At 49.2% G+C, this 22,593-nt stretch overlaps 1 protein-coding gene across 7 annotated transcripts in view; it reads left to right on the top strand.

Moving 5' to 3' along the window:
* The window catches only part of LOC118380174 (disabled homolog 1-like), a 370,535-nt gene that overhangs the window by 347,647 nt on the left and 295 nt on the right, over positions 1-22,593 (top strand). For 5 of the 7 annotated variants that reach the window (XM_052459061.1, XM_052459057.1, XM_052459038.1 and 2 more), the window contains 7 exons: positions 8,597-8,659; positions 8,873-8,969; positions 10,222-10,431; positions 10,742-10,923; positions 11,092-11,302; positions 11,591-11,760; positions 14,436-14,538. In XM_052459061.1, coding sequence (XP_052315021.1) covers positions 8,597-8,659; positions 8,873-8,969; positions 10,222-10,431; positions 10,742-10,923; positions 11,092-11,302; positions 11,591-11,760; positions 14,436-14,516 — 1,014 coding nt within the window. In that variant the 3' untranslated portion in view covers positions 14,517-14,538. Of the gene's footprint in view, positions 1-8,596; positions 8,660-8,872; positions 8,970-10,221; positions 10,432-10,741; positions 10,924-11,091; positions 11,303-11,590; positions 11,761-14,435; positions 14,539-20,776; positions 20,984-22,593 lie in introns of those variants that run through there. The other 2 variants (XM_052459049.1, XM_052459065.1) reach the window with 2 other exon arrangements.

Genomic DNA, 22,593 nt, shown 5'->3' on the forward strand with positions numbered 1-22,593 from the left:
ACCCTGTCTCCATATGTCTGTATTTGTTTGAGTGTATGATACATCATGTCTGTGTTTCTATCCAACCCTCCATCCATGTGGCTGAATGGTCATCATCATCACCAACATCATCCATCATCAACAAGCACACCATTATCAACAACATCATCAACAAAAACAACATCATCAACAAAACAACATCATCACCACCAACATCAACAACACTATCATCATCACCGACATCACCAACAACATCATCATCAACAACATCATCACCAAAAACAACATCATCAACAAAACAACATCATCCATCACCACCACCAACATCATCACCACCAACAACAACATCATCACCAACAACAACATCGCCAACAACATCATCATCACCAACAACAACATCATCACCAACAACATTATCATCAACAACATCATCACCAACATCATCATCATCATCATCATCATCATCATCATCATCATCATCACCAACATCCATAAACATCATCATCACCACCAACATCATCATCACCCCCAACATCCATCATCATCACCAACATCATCAGCAACATCATCACCAACAACAACAACATCATCAAATACAACATCACCACCAACAACAACAATACAACATCATCCATCGTCACCAACAACAACATCATCAAAATCATCATCATCACCAACATCAACATCATCACCAACATCACCAACATTCATCACCATCAACATCATCACCAACATCACCAACATTCATCACCAACATCATCATCAACATACTCATAACCATCATCATCAACAAAACATCATCACCAACAACAACATACTCATAACCATCACCAACAACATCACCATCATCACCAACATCATTATCACCACCAACAACATCATCACCAACAGCATCATCACCAACACCACCTACATCATCACCACCACCATCATCATCATCACAAACATCATCATCATCACCAACAACATCACCAACAACATCATCACTACCTTATCATCATCATCATCATCATCATCATCATCACCTACAAAAACATCACCAACAACATCATCATCACCGACAACATCATCATCTTAATTACCAACATCATCATCACCAACATCATCATCATCACCAACAACAACATCTTCACCAACAACATCATCACCAACAACAACTTCATCATCACCAACAACATTATAAACACCAACATCAACACCACCAACAACATCATCACCAACAACAACGCCATTAGATTAACCATCACCAACAACAACATTACCAAACACATCATCATCACCAACGACATCATCACTACCTTATCATCACCAACGACATCATCACTACCTTATCATCATCATCACCAACAACATCATCATCAACATCATCACCAACAACAGCATTATCATCACCAACAACATCATCACCACCAACATCATCATCATAATCATCACCAACAACATCATAATCATCACCAACAACATCATCACCAACAACAACGCCATTATATTAACCATCAACAACATCACCAACAACATCATCATCACCAATGACATCATCACTACCTTATCATCATCACCAACAACAACATCATTATTAACCCCAACAACATCATCACCACCAACATCATCAACATCATAATCATCACCAACAACAACGCCATTATATTAACCATCAACAACAACATCACCAACAACATCATCATCACCAATGACATCATCACTACCTTATCATCATCACCAACAACAACATCATCACCAACAACATCATTATTAACCCCAACAACATCATCACCACCAACATCATCATCAATAACAACATCACCAATGACATCATCACTACCTTATCTTCATCACCAACAACATCATCACCAACATCATCATTATCATCCAACATCATCACCACCGTCAACATCACCAACATCATCACCAACAACATCATTATCATCCAACATCATCACCACCACCAACATCATCATCATCACCACCAACAACACCATCATCATCATCCCCAATATCATCATCACCAACAACATCATCATCATCGTCAACATCACCAACATCATCATCACCAACAACACCATCATATTACATTACATTTACATTTAAGTCATTTAGCAGACGCTCTTATCCAGAGCGACTTACAAATTGGTGCATTCACCTTATGACATCCAGTGGAACAGCCACTTTACAATAGTGCATCTAAATATTTTAAGGGGGGTGAGAAGGATTACTTTATCCTATCCTAGGTATTCCTTAAAGAGGTGGGGTTTCAGGTGTCTCCGGAAGGTGGTGATTGACTCCGCTGTCCTGGCGTCGTGAGGGAGTTTGTTCCACCATTGGGGGGCCAGAGCAGCGAACAGTTTTGACTGGGCTGAGCGGGAACTGTACTTCCTCAGTGGTAGGGAGGCGAGCAGGCCAGAGGTGGATGAACGCAGTGCCCTTGTTTGGGTGTAGGGCCTGATCAGAGCCTGGAGGTACTGAGGTGCCGTTCCCCTCACAGCTCCGTAGGCAAGCACCATTGTCTTGTAGCGGATGCGAGCTTCAACTGGAAGCCAGTGGAGAGAGCGGAGGAGCGGGGTGACGTGAGAGAACGTGGGAAGGTTGAACACCAGACGGGCTGCGGCGTTCTGGATGAGTTGTAGGGATTTAATGGCACAGGCAGGGAGCCCAGCCAACAGCGAGTTGCAGTAATCCAGACGGGAGACAAGTGCCTGGATTAGGACCTGCGCCGCTTCCTGTGTGAGGCAGGGTCGTACTCTGCGGATGTTGTAGAGCATGAACCTACAGGAACGGGCCACCGCCTTGATGTTAGTTGAGAACGACAGGGTGTTGTCCAGGATCACGCCAAGGTTCTTAGCGCTCTGGGAGGAGGACACAATGGAGTTGTCAACCGTGATGGCGAGATCATGGAACGGGCAGTCCTTCCCCGGGAGGAAGAGCAGCTCCGTCTTGCCGAGGTTCAGCTTGAGGTGGTGATCCGTCATCCACACTGATATGTCTGCCAGACATGCAGAGATGCGATTCGCCACCTGGTCATCAGAAGGGGAAAGGAGAAGATTAATTGTGTGTCGTCTGCATAGCAATGATAGGAGAGACCATGTGAGGTTATGACAGAGCCAAGTGACTTGGTGTATAGCGAGAATAGGAGAGGGCCTAGAACAGAGCCCTGGGGACACCAGTGGTGAGAGCGCGTGGTGAGGAGACAGATTCTCGCCACGCCACCTGGTAGGAGCGACCTGTCAGGTAGGACGCAATCCAAGCGTGGGCCGCGCCGGAGATGCCCAACTCAGAGAGGGTGGAGAGGAGGATCTGATGGTTCACAGTATCGAAGGCAGCCGATAGGTCTAGAAGGATGAGAGCAGAGGAGAGAGAGTTAGCTTTAGCAGTGCGGAGCGCCTCCGTGATACAGAGAAGAGCAGTCTCAGTTGAATGACTAGTCTTGAAACCTGACTGATTTGGATCAAGAAGGTCATTCTGAGAGAGATAGCGGGAGAGCTGGCCAAGGACGGCACGTTCAAGAGTTTTGGAGAGAAAAGAAAGAAGGGATACTGGTCTGTAGTTGTTGACATCGGAGGGATCGAGTGTAGGTTTTTTCAGAAGGGGTGCAACTCTCGCTCTCTTGAAGACGGAAGGGACGTAGCCAGCGGTCAGGGATGAGTTGATGAGCGAGGTGAGGTAAGGGAGAAGGTCTCCGGAAATGGTCTGGAGAAGAGAGGAGGGGATAGGGTCAAGCGGGCAGGTTGTTGGGCGGCCGGCCGTCAGAAGACGCGAGATTTCATCTGGAGAGAGAAGGGAGAAAGAGGTCAGAGCACAGGGTAGGGCAGTGTGAGCAGAACCAGCGGTGTCGTTTGACTTAGCAAACGAGGATCGGATGTCGTCGACCTTCTTTTCAAAATGGTTGACGAAGTCATCTGCAGAGAGGGAGGAGGGGGGGGGGAGGATTCAGGAGGGAGGAGAAGGTGGCAAAGAGCTTCCTAGGGTTAGAGGCAGATGCTTGGAATTTAGAGTGGTAGAAAGTGGCTTTAGCAGCAGAGACAGAGGGGGAAAATGTAGAGAGGAGGGAGTGAAAGGATGCCAGGTCCGCAGGGAGGCGAGTTTTCCTCTATTTCCGCTCGGCTGCCCGGAGCCCTGTTCTGTGAGCTCGCAATGAGTCGTCGAGCCACAGAGCGGGAGGGGAGGACCGAGCCGGCCTGGAGGATAGGGGACATAGAGAGTCAAAGGATGCAGAAAGGGAGGAGAGGAGGGTTGAGGAGGCAGAATCAGGAGATAGGTTGGAGAAGGTTTGAGCAGAGGGAAGAGATGATAGGATGGAAGAGGAGAGAGTAGCGGGGGAGAGAGAGCGAAGGTTGGGACGGCGCGATACCATCCGAGTAGGGGCAGTGTGGGAAGTGTTGAATGAGAGCGAGAGGGAAAAGGATACAAGGTAGTGGTCGGAGACTTGGAGGGGAGTTGCAATGAGGTTAGTGGAAGAACAGCATCTAGTAAAGATGAGGTCGAGCGTATTGCCTGCCTTGTGAGTAGGGGGGGAAGGTGAGAGGGTGAGGTCAAAAGAGGAGAGGAGTGGAAAGAAGGAGGCAGAGAGGAATGAGTCAAAGGTAGACGTGGGGAGGTTAAAGTCGCCCAGAACTGTGAGAGGTGAGCCATCCTCAGGAAAGGAGCTTATCAAGGCATCAAGCTCATTGATGAACTCTCCGAGGGGACCTGGAGGGCGATAAATGATAAGGATGTTAAGCTTGAAAGGGCTGGTAACTGTGACAGCATGAAATTCAAAGGAGGCGATAGACAGATGGGTAAGGGGAGAAAGAGAGAATGACCACTTGGGAGAGATGAGGATCCCGGTGCCACAACCCCGCTGACCAGAAGCTCTCGGGGTGTGCGAGAACACGTGGGCGGACGAAGAGAGAGCAGTAGGAGTAGCAGTGTTATCTGTGGTGATCCATGTTTCCGTCAGTGCCAAGAAGTCGAGGGACTGGAGGGAGGCATAGGCTGAGATGAACTCTGCCTTGTTGGCCGCAGATCGGCAGTTCCAGAGGCTACCGGAGACCTGGAACTCCACGTGGGTCGTGCGCGCTGGGACCACCAGATTAGGGTGGCCGCGGCCACGCGGTGTGGAGCGTTTGTATGGTCTGTGCAGAGAGGAGAGAACAGGGACCATCACCATCACCAACAACGTCATCATCAAAACATCATCACCACCACTAACATCACCAACAACATCATCAGCATTATTATCACCAACAACAGCATCATCATCACCAACAACAGCATTATCAACAACAACATTACCATCAACAACAACATTACCATCAACAACAACATTACCAACAACAACAACATCATCACCAACAACAATATCATCACCAACAATAACATCATCATCACCACTGACAACATCATCATAACCAACATCATCTTCATCATCATCACCCAAACAAAATCATTGTCATCATCAACAACCACATCATCATTATTATCATCACCAACAACATCATCATCATCAACAACATCATCATCACCACTGACAACATCTTCATCACCAACAACATCATCATCACCACTGACAACATCTTCATCACCAACAACAACATCATCATCACCACTGACAACATCATCATCACCAACAACATCATCACCAACAACAACATTATCACCAACAACATTATCACCAACAACATCATCACCAACACCACTGACAACATCTTCATCACCAACAACAACATCATCATCACCACTGACAACATCTTCATCACCAACAACAACATCATCATCACCACTGACAACATCTTCATCACCAACAACAACATCATCATCACCACTGACAACATCATCATCACCAACAACATCATCACCAACAACATCATCACCAACAACAACATCATCACCAACAACATCATCACCAACAACAACATCATCACCAACAACATCATCACCAACAACATCATCACCAACAACATCATCACCAACAACAACATCATCACCAACAACATCATCACCAACAACATCATCACCAACAACAACATCATCACCAACAACATCATCACCAACAACATCATCATCACCAACAACATCATCACCAACAACATCATCATCACCAACAACATCATCACCAACAACATCATCACCAACAACATCATCATCACCAACAACATCATCACCAACAACAACATTATCACCAACATCATCATCACCAACAACATCATCATCACCAACAACAACATTATCACCAACATCATCATCACCAACAACATCATCATCACCAACAACAACATTATCACCAACATCATCATCACCAACAACATCATCACCAACAACAACATCATCACCAACAACAACATTATCACCAACAACATCATCACCAACAACAACATCATCACCAACAACAACATTATCACCAACAACATCATCACCAACAACAACATCATCACCAACAACAACATTATCACCAACAACATCATCACCAACAACAACATTATCACCAACAACATCATCACCAACAACAACATTATCATCACAACAACATCATCACCAACAACAACATTATCACCAACAACATCATCACCAACAACAACATCATCACCAACAACAACATCATCACCAACAACAACATCACCAACAACAACATCATCACCAACAACAACATTATCACCAACAACATCATCACCAACAACAACATCATCACCAACAACAACATTATCACCAACAACATCATCACCAACAACAACATTATCACCAACAACATCATCACCAACAACAACATTATCACCAACAACATCATCACCAACAACAACATCATCACCAACAACAACATTATCACCAACAACATCATCACCAACAACAACATTATCACCAACAACATCATCACCAACAACAACATTATCACCAACAACATCATCACCAACAACAACATTATCACCAACAACATCATCACCAACAACAACATTATCACCAACAACATCATCACCAACAACATTATCACCAACAACATCATCACCAACAACAACATCATCACCAACAACAACATCCTCAATAAAAACAGCAGCCAGTGGAGAGCCACTCACTGATATATGAAGGACTGACCTGCTCAACTCTACTCTTCATAAACCTCTTGGTGCAGCCTGACAGGGTTATAAGGGCAATACAAATGATAGATGAGAAAAAGCACACTCACTGAAAGTTCTTTTTTTTAAGAAATTGTATTTTTATAACCTCTGCTGCTACTAATGAATGTAAAACGACAGTATCTAAAGACTGAAGGAAGAGAGGGAGAGGGTAGTGGAGGGTAGAGAGAGATGGAAAGAGTGAGAGGAAGAGAGGGGGAGAGAGAAGGGTCATTAGAGCTGCAGCCATCATAGAGACAGAGAAGATGGGGAGAGAGGAAGGTGGTGAGTTCAGAGAGAATGGGATGGAGGGATGGGAGGAGGTGATGGGTCAAGCTTTGGTCATGTCCAACAGAGAGGATCTGACTCACTCCTCTCACAGCTCATTAATAACACAGACGATATACTCAGCTCAGTAATGACCCAACTACGTCACAAATGGCACCCTATTTCCTATTTACTGCACTACTTTTGACCAGGGCCTATAGGGCTCTGGACAAAAGTAGTGCACTATATTGGGAATAGGTTGCAATTTTGGATGTTGACCCACTCACACAAAGTGATCACACAGTCACATTAGTAACACACTACAGTGACCACACTGACCACAGAGGCCAGTGACCCTCCCTCAGCTCTGGGAGATTCAGACTAAGAATATCATAGGTGTCAGTAGGTTCAGAGTTAAAAGAAAGACAGAATAGCATCAGTGTACAGTATGTACAGTATATACAGGATCTCCCTCAGTCAGTAATAGTAGTGTACTTATCTCCTCCTCTTTCACTAACAGCACAGATACTCCACTCATCTGTATGGCTAGAAACGACACGCTCTCTGATCCATTATCTGATAGATAGAAGTAGAACACACATGTGTGCACACACACACACACACTTTAAGCTTTAGAATATAATAAGAGCGTCATGGTCTATGTGTGACCTATCAGTTTAACTAGCGGAGCCAGAAGGCAGATATTCTAAGAAGGGTTGTTATCTGTGCAGACATTATCCCCAGCGCCCTATATGTATCTCTATAGAGGGCTCTGATTAGCCCTATCTTTGATTTATGCTAATCTCTGACCATGTAAATAAAGCCTCACATCTTTAACTAAAAATAGACTCCTTTTTTCTCCGGTCACCACGGGGATAAAGACCTTTATGTTAGAAATAGACTGCTGTCAAAGAAAGAGACATTTTAAATAGAGAGATATGAAACAGGGATTTTGAAGAAAGAGAGGTGTACATATGGAGAGATATGAGAGCATATTGAGAGTTCAGAGTAACTTGAATTGGGTTGGTATGTCACCTCCACCAATCATATTACTCCATGACATCATCATCTAACGTGCCCCCGTCCGTCTCCCTGTGGCGCTGTTTGATGGTGTCACTGCCACACAGATGTAGGTACCAAGTTGTGTGAGGCATGTTGCGTGTGCCGTCTTTTCGTGAAAGGTGTTGCATGTGTGTTGGGACATGAAAGGCTGTACGTTGCTATTGTAGCCATGACGTCTGACGGCTGTGAACTCTCTTTCTGATTGGCAGAATATCAACCAATTAGAGCTTTTCGGAGACATCTCCACACTCCCGGACATCTACTCCCCCTCGGTGAGTACACCCCCCCCCCCTCCTCCTCCCCTCTCTCTCTCATGACCTTTGACCTGGTTTATCTGATAGAGGAATCATGTTATTGTTTGTACTGGCTGGCAGAACCAAGCATACAGTGTACTGTAGTGTTTTGTGTGTGTGTCTGTCTGTTTGGCTCCCCTGTGGGAATAAAGTGTTTTTAACCTGTTCCTCTCCCTTTCCCTCCCACCCTAGACCCCTGCCTCTCCAGCCAACACCCTGGACCCGTCTCTGGGCCTGCAGCCCCTCCCAGAACTCTTCAACCCCTTCAACCCTGCCTCTGTACCCTCAGGTAGGAACTCATCTCTCCTTTCCTCTTTGCAACAAGCAGCTCTGAGAAGAGATGAGTCAGTTATAATGAGTCTGTGTAGTTCTATGAGTTTGGGACTGTCTGAAGAAATCTATGCATGATAATGACTGAGGTTCATTGTGGACGTAATGACCATAGTTCAGGAGGACCATTAAGACACAATATTAACTACAGGCTAAAGTAGGTCACTGTACTGCAGTGGTAAATGGGGTACTCTGTGTTTATATGTATGTGTATGTGTGTGCATGTGTATGTGTGTATGTGTGTGTGTATGTGCTATGTGTATGTGTATGTGTGTGTGCATGTGTATGTGCATGTGTGTGTGCTATGTGTATGTGCACGTGTGTGTGTGCGTGTGCGTGTGTGTGCGTGTGTGTGTGTGTGTGTGTGTGTGTGTGTGTGTGTGTGTGTGTGTGTGTGTGTGTGTGTGTGTGTGTGTGTGTGTGTGTGTGTGTGTGTGTGTGTGTGTGCTATATGTGTGTGTGTGTGTGTGTGTGTATGTGTATGTGTATGTGTATGTGTGTGTGCTGTGTATGTGTATGTGTATGTGTATGTGTGTGTGCTATGTGTATGTGTGTGTATGTGTATGTGTGTGTGTGTGTGTGTGTGTGTGTGTGTGTGTGTGTGTGTGTGTGTGTGTGTGTGTGTGCATGTGTGTGTGCTATGTACATGTGTGTGTGCTGTGTGTGTGTGTGTGTGTGTGTGTGCATGTGTGTGTGTGTGTGTGTGTGTGCTATGTGCATGTGTGTGTGCATGTGTGTGTGCTATGTGTATGTGTGTGTGCTATGTGTGTGTGCATGTGTATGTGTGTGTGCTATATGTGCGTGTGTATGCGTGTGTATGTGTCTGTGCTATGTGTGTGTGCATGTGTATGTGTGTGTGCATGTGTATGTGTGTGTCCATGTGTATGTGTGTGTCCATGTGTATGTGTGTGTGTGTGTCCATGTGTATGTGTGTGTGCTATGTGTATGTATGTGCATGTGCATGTGTGTGTGCTATGTGTATGTGTGTGTGCATGTGTATGTGTGTGTGCTATATGTGCGTGTGTATGCGTGTGTATGTGCCTGTGCTATGTGCATGTGTGTGTGCATGTGTACGTGTGTGTGCGCATGTGTATGTGTGTGTGTGTGTCCATGTGTATGTGTGTGTGCTATGTGTATGTATGTGCATGTGTATGTGTGTGTGTATGTGTGTGTGCATGTGTATAACTCGCTCATCTACTCTCTCTGTCCAGGTTATGTGGCTATGGGAGCGGTTCCTACAGGTCAGGTGTGGTCGCAGCAGGCTTTTTCTGCCCAGGCAGGTCCTCTGTTTGGGGTCCAGTCCCCCCTGGGTCAGTCCCTCCCTGTAGCCCAGGTCCTGCCTGGAGGCCAGCCTCTCATCTGGGGCCAGGCCAACCTCTTCCCTGCTACACAGCAGCAGTGGGCCGCTATGACGGGAGCAGGTATATACACACAAACATGTATGTATGCACGCACACACAGGGATGAACTAACGTGCGCATCCTCTCTCTCACACACACACACACACACACACACACACACACACACACACACACACACACACACACACACACACACACACACGGATGAACTAACGTGCACATGCTCTCTCTCTCTCACACACACACACACACACACACACACACACACACACACACACACACACACACACACACACACACACACACACACACACACACACACACACACACACACACACACAGAGAGTAAAGTGTATTGTCCTGCATCTAGGGTTCCCTGCTACAGCCTACCTCCCAGCCCAGCCAGGATCTCTGCCTGCCATGCCTGCCATGTTCCTCCCTGTCAATCAACCCTGTGACAGCCTATCATCTGGCAGCGCTGCCTCTAACCCCGCCCCCTCATCAGCCTCAAGTCCACAGCATGCAGAGAGGCAGCGGCAGAAGATGAGCAAGGTAGGAGAATTGTATTCTATAGATGTAAAAAAAATATATATGCTATTTACCAAGCAAGTCATTGGAGAACCAATTCACATTGATAGTAATGGCCTGGCCAAGACACAAAAACTCTATACAACACAAAATATCACAGTGTATCTTTAACATCTTCTACTCTCTCTGTAGGAGATGTTTAAGGACTTCCAGCTAGCGAAGCCCCCTGCCATGCCTGCTAAGATGGGGGACCAGCACCCCTGTCTAGCTGGGACCTCGGAGGCCTTCAGCTCCTATTTCAGCCGTGTGGGGACCGTCACCGATACATATGACTGTGACGACTTTGACATCTCTCAGCTCAACCTCACTCCTGTCACCTCCACCACTCCCTCCACTAACTCACGTATGTACACACTCATGGCTGTTTGATTTGTGTTTATAGCTAAATGACTCTCTGTTTGGAAGTTGTCTCCTCCCTTCACCCCTCATACCGCTACCTTCATTTTTGCCTCCCTGTCTTTTTGATTTTCTGTATCTCATTTAATTAGTTGTAATTTGTCATCATCATCAATAAAACTGCAGAGAGACAGTTACTGGGGAGGTACTTTATCTGATTTCAACTCCAGAAGGATGCTGAATCTCTGTACTTTCATCCCATCTCTCTCCACCCCTTCCCCCTCTCCTCCCCCAGCTCCGACCCCGGCCCCCAGACAGAGTTCTCCATCTAAATCGGCGGCGTCTCACGTTAGTGACCACATTGACCACATCAGTGACCCCCCCACAGACGCCACCGACCCCTCCACAGATGACTCGTTCGGTGAGGTCGAGGGCAGCCCCAGTCGAAGTGGAGAGGAGGATGCGGTGAGTACTTGTGTGTGTGTGTGTGTGTGTGTGTGTGTGTGTGTGTGTGTGTGTGTGTGTGTGTGTGTGTGTGTGTGTGTGTGTGTGTGTGTGTGTGTGTGTGTGTGTGTGTGTGTGTGTGTGTGTGTGTGTGTGTGTGTGTGAAATGAGATCTGTTGATGAATAGGCTGTGTAGCAGCACTATGGACTAGGTCATCTCTGTGACTGGCTACTCGTGTGTGTGGCCAGTAAAGTGTTAAATGAGAGAGAGAGAGAGAGAGAGAGAGAGATCTTCTCTCTCCCCCTGCCCCCCCCCCTCTCTCTCTCTCCCCTGCCCCCACCCCTCTCTCTCTCTTCTCTCTCTATCTTCTCTCTCCCCCTGCCCCCACCCTCTCTCTCTCTCCCTGCCCCCCCCTCTCTCTCTCTCTCTCCCCTGCCCCCAACCCTCTCTCTCTTCTCTCTCCCTCTCTTCTCTCTTCCCCCCTGCCCCCCCTCTCTCTCTCTCTCTATCTCTCCCCCTGCCCCACCCCTCTCTCTCTCTTCTCTCTCCCTGCCCCCACCCTCTCTCTCTCTCTTCTCTCTCCTCTGCCCCCACCCCTCTCTCTCTCTCTCTTTTTTCTCCCCCTGCCCCCCCCCACCCCTCTCTCTCTCTCCCTTCCCCACTATCTTCTCTCTCCCCCTGCCCCCCCCTCTCTCTCTGTCTTCTCTCTCTCCCTGCCCCCCACCCTCTCTCCCCCTGCCCCCACCCTCTCTCCCCCTGTCCCCCACCCCTCTCTCTCTCCCCCTTCCCCCACCCCTCTCTCTCTCCCCCCTGCCCCCACCTCTCTCTCTCTCTCCCCCTGCCCCCCACCCTCTCTCTCTCTCTCTCTCTCTCTCTCTCCCCACCCTCTCTCCCCCTGCCCCCCACCCCTCTCTCTCTCTTCTCTCTCCCCTGCCCCCACCTCTCTCTCTCTCTCTCTCTTCTCTCTCTCCCTCTCCCCCCTCTCTCTCTCTCTATCTTCTCTCTCTCCCTGCCCCTCTCCTCTCTCTCTCTCTCCCCCTCCCCTCTCTCTCTCCCCCTGCCCCCACCCCCTCTCTCTCTATCTTCTCTCTCCCCCTACTCCCCACCCCTCTCTCTCTCTATCTTCTCTCTCCCCTGCCCCTCACCTCTCTCTCTCTCCCCCTGCCCCTCACCTCTCTCTCCCCCTGCCCCCAACCCCCTCTCTCTCTATCTTCTCTCTCCCCTATTCCCCACCCCTCTCTCTCTCTATCTTCTCTCTCCCCCTGCCCCCCACCTCTCTCTCTCTTCTCTCTCTATCTTCTCCCTCCCCCTGCCCCCCACCTCTCTCTCTCATCTCTCTCCCCCTGCCCCCCCCCCCTCTCCCCCTCTCCCCCTGCCCCCACCCCTCTCTCCCTCTCCCCCTGCCCCCACCCTCTCTCTCTCTCTCTCTCTCTCTCTCTCGATCTTCTCTCTCCCCCTGCCCCCACCTCTCTCTCTCTCTCTCTCTTCTCTCTCCCCCTGCCCCCCACCTCTCTCTCTCTCTCTCTCTCTCTCTCCCCTGCCCCCACCCCTCTCTCTCTCTCTCGATCTTCTCTCTCCCCCTGCCCCCACCCCCTCTCTCTCTCTCTCTCTCTTCTCTCTCCCCCTGCCCCCACCCCTCTCTCTCTCTCCCCCTGCCCCCACCCCCTCTCTCTCAATCTCTCTCTCTCTCTCTCTCTCTCTCTCTCTCTCTCTCTCTCTCTCTCTCTCCCCCCTGCCCCCACCCATCTCTCTCTCTCTCTCTCTCTCTCTCCCCCCCCGCCCCCCACCCCTCTCTCTCTCTCTCTCTCTCTCTCTCTCTCTCTCTCTCTCTCTCTCTCTCTCTCTCTCTCTCTCTCTCTCTCTCTCTCTCTCTCTCCCCCCCCATCTCTCTCTCTCCCCTGCCCCCACCCCACCCCTCTCTCTCTCTCTCTCTCTCTCTCTCTCTCTCTCTCTCTCTCTCTTCTCTCTCTCCCCTGCCCCCACCTCTCTCTCTCTCTCTCTCTCTCTCTCTCGATCTTCTCTCTCCCCCTGCCCCCACCCCTCTCTCTCTCTCTCTCTCTCTCTCTCTCTCTCTCTCTCTCTCTCTCTCTCTCTCTCTCTCTCTCTCTCCCCCTGCCCGCCACCCCCTCTCTCTCTCCCTCTCTCTCACTCTGAAAGAAGTGTGACTCAGCTGAGCCAGTGGAGCTCATATTCCTGTTGTTATGGAACAAAACCTGAATTGGTGAAAAAAGCCAGAGAGAGAGAGAGAAAGTAGGGCATTCTCAGCATTAGAGACAGCAACAGTCAACATTACGTTTTACGCAACTTAATGAAACAGGCCTGTATAGAGAGAAGAAGAGCAAGAGAGAGAGAAACATCCTCCCACTCTCTCTGTGGTGAGGAAGGTGTAAAGAGCGTTTCAGGCATCAATTGAGTGCACTCTAAAAAGGGTTTTATAAGTCCTCAGTGTGTATGTGTGTCCGTTTCTCTCCTTTAGTACATTGCTGCTCTGTCCCTGCCTATAATCTCCTCTTTTTATATCCTGCTTTCAACTACAACTATTTCTCTTTTTCTATATTCCCTTACTTTCCTTCTCTTCTTTCTTTCTTCCTTCTCTTCTCATTCCTTCTCTTCTCAAACCCTTCTCTTCTCCTGCCTTCTTCTCCTGCCTTCTTTTCTTCTCCTCTCCTCTCCTCTCCTCTCCTCTCCTCTCCAGGCGTGTGGGTCTGGGTCTCCTTGTCCCAGTGAGACAGCAGTTTCTAGTCCAGCCCAAACCAGTCCACCTGCCAACAGCTAGATAGACGCTGGCTGGGTGCTGGGTAGGTATCCAACCTAACTCTCCTCCTTCTCCCTCCCTCCTTCCTTTGCTTTCTGTAAGCCTGCCTTCTCCTCCCTCCTTCCTTTGCTTTCTGTAAGCCTGCCTTCTCCTCCCTCCTTCCTTTACTTTCTGTAAGCCTGCCTTCTCCTCCCTCCTTCCTTTGCGTTCTGTAAGCCTGCCTTCTCCTCGCTCCTTCCTTTGCTTTCTGTAAGCCTGCCTTCTCCTCCCTCCTTCCTTTACTTTCTATAAGCCTGCCTTCTCCTCCCTCCTTCCTTTACTTTCTGTAAGCCAGCCTTCTCCTCCCTCCTTCCTTTGCGTTCTGTAAGCCTGCCTTCTCCTCCCTCCTTCCTTTACTTTCTGTAAGCCTGCCTTCTCCTCCCTCCTTCCTTTACTTTCTGTAAGCCTGCCTTCTCCTCCCTCCTTCCTTTACTTTCTGTAAGCCTGCCTTCTCCTCCCTCCTTCCTTTGCTTTCTGTAAGCCTGCCTTCTCCTCCCTCCTTCCTTTGCTTTCTGTAAGCCTGCCTTCTCCTCCCTCCTTCCTTTGCTTTCTGTAAGCCTGCCTTCTCCTCCCTCCTTCCTTTGCTTTCTGTAAGCCTGCCTTCTCCTCCCTCCTTCCTTTACTTTCTGTAAGCCTGCCTTCTCCTCCCTCCTCCTTCCTTTGCTTTCTGTAAGCCTGCCTTCTCCTCCCTCCTTCCTTTACTTTCTGTAAGCCTGCCTTCTCCTCCCTCCTTCCTTTGCTTTCTGTAAGCCTGCCTTCTCCTCCCTCCTTCCTTTGCTTTATGTAAGCCTGCCTGTAAGCCTGCCTTCTCCTTCTCCTCCCTCCTCCCTCCCTCCTTTCTGTAAGCCTGCCTTCTCCTCCCTCCTTCCTTTGTTTCTGTAAGCCTGCCTTCTCCTCCCTCCTTCCTTTGCTTTCTGTAAGCCTGCCTTCTCCTCCCTCCTTCCTTTGCCTTTGTTCTGTAAGCCTGCCTTCTCCTCCCTCCTTCCTGCCTTCTCCTCCCTCTCCTTCCTTTGCTTCTGTAAGCCTGCCTTCTCCTCCTCCTTCCTTTGCTTTCTGTAAGCCTGCCTTCTCCTCCCTCCTTCCTTTACTTTCTGTAAGCCTGCCTTCCTCCTCCCCTTCCTTTACTTTCTGTAAGCCTGCCTTCTCCTCCCTCCTTCCTTTGCTTTCTGTAAGCCTGCCTTCTCCTCCCTCCGCCTTTGCTTTCTTCTCCTCTCCTCCTCCCTTTGCTTTCTGTAAGCCTGCCTTCTCCTCCTCCTTCCTTTGCTTTCTGTAAGCCTGCCTTCTCCTCCCTCCTTCCTTTGCTTTCTGTAAGCCTGCCTTCTCCTCCCTCCTGTAAGCCTTTCTCTTTCCTTCCTTTACTTTCTGTAAGCCTGCCTTCTCCCCTCCCCTTTGCTTTCTGTAAGCCTGCCTTCTCCTCCCTCCCTCCTTCCTTTACCTGTGCCTTCTTCCCTCCCTCCTTCCTTTCCTTTCTGTAAGCCTGCCTTCTCCTCCTTCCTTTGCTTTCTGTAAGCCTGCATTCTCCTCCCTCCTTCCTTTGCTTTCTGTAAGCCTGCCTTCTCCTCCCTCTACTTTCTGTAAGCCTGCCTTCTCCTCCCTCCGTCCTTTGCTTTCTGTAAGCCTGCCTTCTCCTCGCTCCTTCTTTTGCTTTCTGTAAGCCTGCCTTCTCCTCCCTCCTCACTCCTTTGCTTTCTGTAAGCCTGCCTTCTCCTCCCTCCCTCCTTCCTTTGCTTTCTGTAAGCCTGCCTTCTCCTCCCTCCTCCTTCCTTTGCTTTCTGTAAGCCTGCCTTCTCCTCCCTCCTTCCTTTGATCTCTGTAAGCCTGCCTTCTCCTCCCTCCTTCCTTTGCTTTCTGTCAGCCTGCCTTCTCCTCCCTCCGTCCTTTGCTTTCTGTAAGCCTGCCTTCTCCTCACTCCTTTGCTTTCTGTAAGCCTGCCTTCTCCTCCCTCCTTCCTTCCTTTGCGTTCTGTAAGCCTGCCTTCTCCTCCCTCCCTCCTTCCTTTGCTTTCTATAAGCCTGCCTTCTCCTCCCTCCTCCTTCCTTTGCTTTCTGTAAGCCTTCCTTCTCCTCCCTCCGTCCTTTGCTTTCTGTAAGCCTGCCTTCTCCTCGCTCCTTCCTTTGCTTTCTGTAAGCCTGCCTTCTCCTCCCTCCCTCCTTCCTTTGCTTTCTATAAGCCTGCCTTCTCCTCCCTCCTCCTTCCTTTGCTTTCTGTAAGCCTGCCTTCTCCTCCCTCCGTCCTTTGCTTTCTGTAAGCCTGCCTTCTCCTCCCTCCCTCCTTCCTTTGCTTTCTGTAAGCCTGCCTTCTCCTCCCTCCGTCCTTTGCTTTCTGTAAGCCTGTCTTCTCCTCCCTCCTTCCTTTGCTTTCTGTAAGCCTGCCTTCCCCTCCCTCCTTCCTTTGCTTTCTGTAAGCCTGCCTTCTCCTCCCTCCTTCCTTTGCTTTCTGTAAGCCTGCCTTCTCCCTCCCTCCTTTGCTTTCTGTAAGCCTGCCTTCTCCTCCCTCCCTCCCTCCCTCCCTCCCTCCTTCCTTTCTTTCTGTAAGCCTGCCTTCTCCTCCCTCCTCCTTCCTTTGCTTTCTGTAAGCCTGCCTTCTCCTCCCTCCGTCCTTTGCTTTCTGTAAGCCTGTATTCTCCTCCCTCCCTCCTTTACTTTCTGTAAGCCTGCCTTCTCCTCCCTCCGTCCTTTGCTTTCTGTAAGCCCTGCCTTCTCCTCCCTCCTTCCTTTGCTTTCTGTAAGCCTGCCTTCCCCTGCCTTCTTCCTTTGTTTTAAGCCCTCCTTCCTTTGCTTTCTGTAAGCCTGCCTTCCCCTCCCTCCTTCCTTTGCTTTCTGTAAGCCTGCCTTCCCCTCCCTCCTTCCTTTGCTTTCTGTAAGCCTGCCTTCTCCTCCCTCCCTCCTTCCTTTGCTTTCTGTAAGCGGGCCTTCTCCTCCTTCCTTTGCTTTCTGTAAGCCTGCCTTCTCCTCCCTCCTCCTTCCTTTGCTTTCTGTAAGCCTGCCTTCTCCTCCCTCCTTCCTTTACTTTCTGTAAGCCTGCCTTCTCCTCCCTCCTTCCTTTGCTTTCTGTAAGCCTGCCTTCTCCTCCCTCCGTCCTTTGCTTTCTGTAAGCCTGCCTTCTCCTCCCTCCCTCCTTCCTTTGCTTTCTGTAAGCCTGCCTTCTCCTCCCTCCGTCCTTTGCTTTCTGTAAGCCTGTCTTCTCCTCCCTCCTTCCTTTGCTTTCTGTAAGCCTGCCTTCCCCTCCCTCCTTCCTTTGCTTTCTGTAAAGCCTGCCTTCTCCTCCCTCTCTGTAAGCCTCCTTCTCCTCCCTTCCTTTGCTTTCTGTAAGCCTGCCTTCTCCTCCCTCCTTCCTTTGCTTTCTGTAAGCCTGCCTTCTCCTCCCTCCCTCCCTCCCTCCCTCCCTCCCTTCTCCTCCCCCTCCCTCCTTTGCCCTCCCTCCCTGCCTTCTCCTCCCTCCCTCCCTCCCTCCCTCCTTCCTTTCCTTTCTGTAAGCCTGCCTTCTCCTCCCTCCTCCTTCCTTTGCTTTCTGTAAGCCTGCCTTCTCCTCCCTCCGTCCTTTGCTTTCTGTAAGCCTGTATTCTCCTCCCTCCCTCCTTTACTTTCTGTAAGCCTGCCTTCTCCTCCCTCCGTCCTTTGCTTTCTGTAAGCCTGCCTTCTCCTCCCTCCTTCCTTTGCTTTCTGTAAGCCTGCCTTCCCCTCCCTCCTTCCTTTGCTTTCTGTAAGCCTGCCTTCCCCTCCCTCCTTCCTTTGCTTTCTGTAAGCCTGCCTTCCCCTCCCTCCTTCCTTTGCTTTCTCCTCCCTAAGCCTGCCTTCTCCTCCTCCTGCCTTCTCCTCCCTCCTCCTTCCTTTGCTTTCTGTAAGCCTGCCTTCTCCTCCCTCCTTCCTTTGCTTTCTGTAAGCCTGCCTTCTCCTCCCTCCTCCTTCCTTTGCTTTCTGTAAGCCTGCCTTCTCCTCCCTCCTTCCTTTACTTTCTGTAAGCCTGCCTTCTCCTCCCTCCTTCCTTTGCTTTCTGTAAGCCTGCCTTCTCCTCCCCTCCTTCCTTTCCTTTCTTTCTGTAAGCCTGCCTTCTCCTCCCTCCATCCTTTGCTTTCTGTAAGCCTGCCTTCTCCTCCCTCCTTCCTTTTTTTTCTGTAAGCCTGCCTTCTCCTCCCTCCGTCCTTTGCTTTCTGTAAGCCTGCCTTCTCCTCCCTCCTTCCTTTGTTTTCTGTAAGCCTGCCTTCTCCTCCCTCCTTCCTTTGCTTTCTGTAAGCCTGCCTTCTCCTCCCTCCCTCCTTCCTTTGCTTTCTGTAAGCATGCCTTCTCCTCACTCCTTTGCTTTCTGTAAGCCTGCCTTCTCCTCGCTCCTTCCTTTGCTTTCTGTAAGCCTGCCTTCTCCTCCCTCCGTCCTTTGCTTTCTGTAAGCCTGTCCTCTCCTCCCTCCCTCCTTTACTTTCTGTAAGCCTGCCTTCTCCTCCCTCCGTCCTTTGCTTTCTGTAAGCCTGTATTCTCCTCCCTCCCTCCTTTACTTTCTGTAAGCCTGCCTTCTCCTCCCTCCGTCCTTTGCTTTCTGTAAGCCTGCCTTCTCCTCCCTCCTTCCTTTGCTTTCTGTAAGCCTGCCTTCCCCTCCCTCCTTCCTTTGCTTTCTGTAAGCCTGCCTTCCCCTCCCTCCTTCCTTTGCTTTCTGTAAGCCTGCCTTCCCCTCCCTCCTTCCTTTGCTTTCTGTAAGCCTGCCTTCTCCTCCCTCCCTCCTTCCTTTGCTTTCTGTAAGCGGGCCTTCTCCTCCTTCCTTTGCTTTCTGTAAGCCTGCCTTCTCCTCCCTCCTCCTTCCTTTGCTTTCTGTAAGCCTGCCTTCTCCTCCCTCCTTCCTTTACTTTCTGTAAGCCTGCCTTCTCCTCCCTCCTTCCTTTGCTTTCTGTAAGCCTGCCTTCTCCTCCCTCCTTCCTTTACTTTCTGTAAGCCTGCCTTCTCCTCCCTCCATCCTTTGCTTTCTGTAAGCCTGCCTTCTCCTCCCTCCTTCCTTTATTTTCTGTAAGCCTGCCTTCTCCTCCCTCCGTCCTTTGCTTTCTGTAAGCCTGCCTTCTCCTCCCTCCTTCCTTTGTTTTCTGTAAGCCTGCCTTCTCCTCCCTCCTTCCTTTGCTTTCTGTAAGCCTGCCTTCTCCTCCCTCCCTCCTTCCTTTGCTTTCTGTAAGCATGCCTTCTCCTCACTCCTTTGCTTTCTGTAAGCCTGCCTTCTCCTCGCTCCTTCCTTTGCTTTCTGTAAGCCTGCCTTCTCCTCTCTCCGTCCTTTGCTTTCTGTAAGCCTGTCCTCTCCTCCCTCCCTCCTTTACTTTCTGTAAGCCTGCCTTCTCCTCCCTCCGTCCTTTGCTTTATGTAAGCCTGCCTTCTCCTCCCTCTACTTTCTGTAAGCCTGCCTTCTCCTCCCTCCGTCCTTTACTTTCTGTAAGCCTGCCTTCTCCTCCCTCCTTCCTTTGCTTTATGTAAGCCTGCCTTCTCCTCCCTCTACTTTCTGTAAGCCTGCCTTCTCCTCCCTCCTTCCTTTACTTTCTGTAAGCCTGCCTTCTCCTCCCTCCTTCCTTTGCTTTCTGTAAGCCTGCCTTCTCCTCCCTCCTTCCTTTGCGTTCTGTAAGCCTGCCTTCTCCTCGCTCCTTCCTTTGCTTTCTGTAAGCCTGCCTTCTCCTCCCTCCTTCCTTTGCTTTCTGTAAGCCTGCCTTCTCCTCCCTCCTTCCTTTACTTTCTGTAAGCCTGCCTTCTCCTCCCTCCTTCCTTTACTTTCTGTAAGCCTGCCTTCTCCTCCCTCCTTCCTTTGCTTTCTGTAAGCCTGCCTTCTCCTCCCTCCTTCCTTTGCTTTCTGTAAGCCTGCCTTCTCCTCCCTCCTCCTTCCTTTGCTTTCTGTAAGTCTGCCTTCTCCTCCCTCCTTCCTTTGCTTTCTGTAAGCCTGCCTTCTCCTCCCTCCTTTCTTTGCTTTCTGTAAGCCTGCCTTCTCCTCCCTCCTTCCTTTACTTTCTGTAAGCCTGCCCTCTCCTCCTTCCTTTACTTTCTGTAAGCCTGCCTTCTCCTCCCTCCTTCCTTTGCGTTCTGTAAGCCTGCCTTCTCCTCCCTCCTTCCTTTGTTTTCTGTAAGCCTGCCTTCTCCTCCCTCCTTCCTTTACTTTCTGTAAGCCTGCCTCCTCCTCCCTCCCTCCTTCCTTTACTTTCTGTAAGCCTGCCTTCTCCTCCACACCTTACCTTTACTGATCTTCTGTTCACCCTCTCTATTCTCTGTCTCTGTCTTTCTCTCCAGCCCTCCCTTTTCCTTATCCTGTCTGCTGCATCCTCTGATGTTAGCATGGTGTGTCTGACTGCCTGTGGTTGTGTTGTGTGATTATGCAACTGTGCGTGTGTGTGCTTCTGCGTCTGTGTGTGTGCTTGTTGTGTCTGTGTTCTCTCTCCCTATAGCCACCAGAGGTGTGTGAGTATCTCAATAAAGGATGTGTGTGTGTTTAAAACTCACCATGCATGGGCACGCTGTCATGATGTCATTTTGTTTGTCTCAGATGCATTTTCTACATCTTGATGTTCAATGTACACTGAGCTTAAAAAATATTAAGGAGACATTCTCTTTCCATGACATACTGACCAGGTGAATCCAGGTGAACACTATGATTGATCCCTTAGTGATGTCACTTGTTAAATCCACCTTAATCAGTGTAGATGAAGGGGAGGAGACATGTTAAAGAAGGATTTTTAAGCCTTGAGACAATTGAGGCATGGATTGTGTATGTGTGCCATTCAGAGGGTGCAAGACAAAATATTTAAGTGTCTTTGAATGGGGTGCTGTTTGTGTCAAGAACTGCAATACTGCTGGGTTTTTCAAACTCAACCGTTTCCTGCGTGTATCAAGAATGGTCCACCACCCAGCATCCCTGTGGAACTCTTTCGACGCCTGGTGGAGTCCATGCACCAACGAATTGAGGCTGTTATGAGCGCAAAGGGGGGGGGAACTCAGTATTAGGAAGGTGTCCTTAATGTTTTGTACACTCAGTGTATATACTGTCCTGTACATGATGTTATGTGATGTCAAATGTAATATGATGTCAAATGTATGTCCTGGACTGCAGTTCAGGGTTGGAGATAGTCAATGTTGTACTGTAGAGACTTTCCTCCTATGGCAGTGGCTTCCCTTTATCTCACACACACACACACACACACACACACACACACACACACACACACACACACACACACACACACACACACACTTCTTATAGTGTGGGTGTAATGATAGGTGGTGTCAGTGGTTTTATCAGTAATACTGGGCTGCCACCACTAACAACTGGGTGATATGAATTAGCATTAGTTTATATCTAGGAAGAACCATAAACCCAATCACTGAGGAGCCAGGGTTGGGGAGTAGAAGGAGAGAGACCAGAGGTATGTTTGTGGTCTTGTCACTCGGCCACATACTGACATACACACAAATGTACATGTATTTGACTCACACACTCAAAGGTTCCATCTGCATACAATAGAATTCTCAAATATGGTCATTCCACTTAGGAGTCAGATATGGAAGTGCTGGACCAATCAGCCAATCACGTGTCAGAGTGAACCTATGTAACTCCCTGCTGACAGGCTGATTGCAGTGTAACAATGTGTATGGTAATAACACAGGCCTGTTCTGACTGTTGTAGTCTGTGGACATCTCCATCAAACCTGCTGTGATATGTTTCCACACATACTCACACGCTGCTGTAGGAGGAAGGCAGACAGTAGTGTGTCAGACACACACATGCACCTGCAAACACACACTCCGACAGTGATAGATCCATTGTTCAAAGTTAGGATCTGACAGGCTGAGGTGGGTGGGAGAGAGAGAACACACACAAACCCTACACACTTGTGAAGATCTGAGAGGATTTTATTGGTCTAAGCAATATAGTGAAACTTCCACCAAGCCTATTAGAAGGCAAGTTGAAGCTACTACACCTGTCAAATCTTCTCCACAAGTGCGTAGTGCGTAGGGTTTAGGAGTCCATTTGGGATTGGGCTACACACTCTCTATGCAACAATACCCTCAGCCTCTGCACTATGGCTGGTCTCTCTGTCTGCAGCAGGGTG

This window comes from Oncorhynchus keta, chromosome 1 (genome assembly GCF_023373465.1).
Source record: "Oncorhynchus keta strain PuntledgeMale-10-30-2019 chromosome 1, Oket_V2, whole genome shotgun sequence".
In the NCBI taxonomy this organism is placed as follows: domain Eukaryota; kingdom Metazoa; phylum Chordata; class Actinopteri; order Salmoniformes; family Salmonidae; genus Oncorhynchus; species Oncorhynchus keta.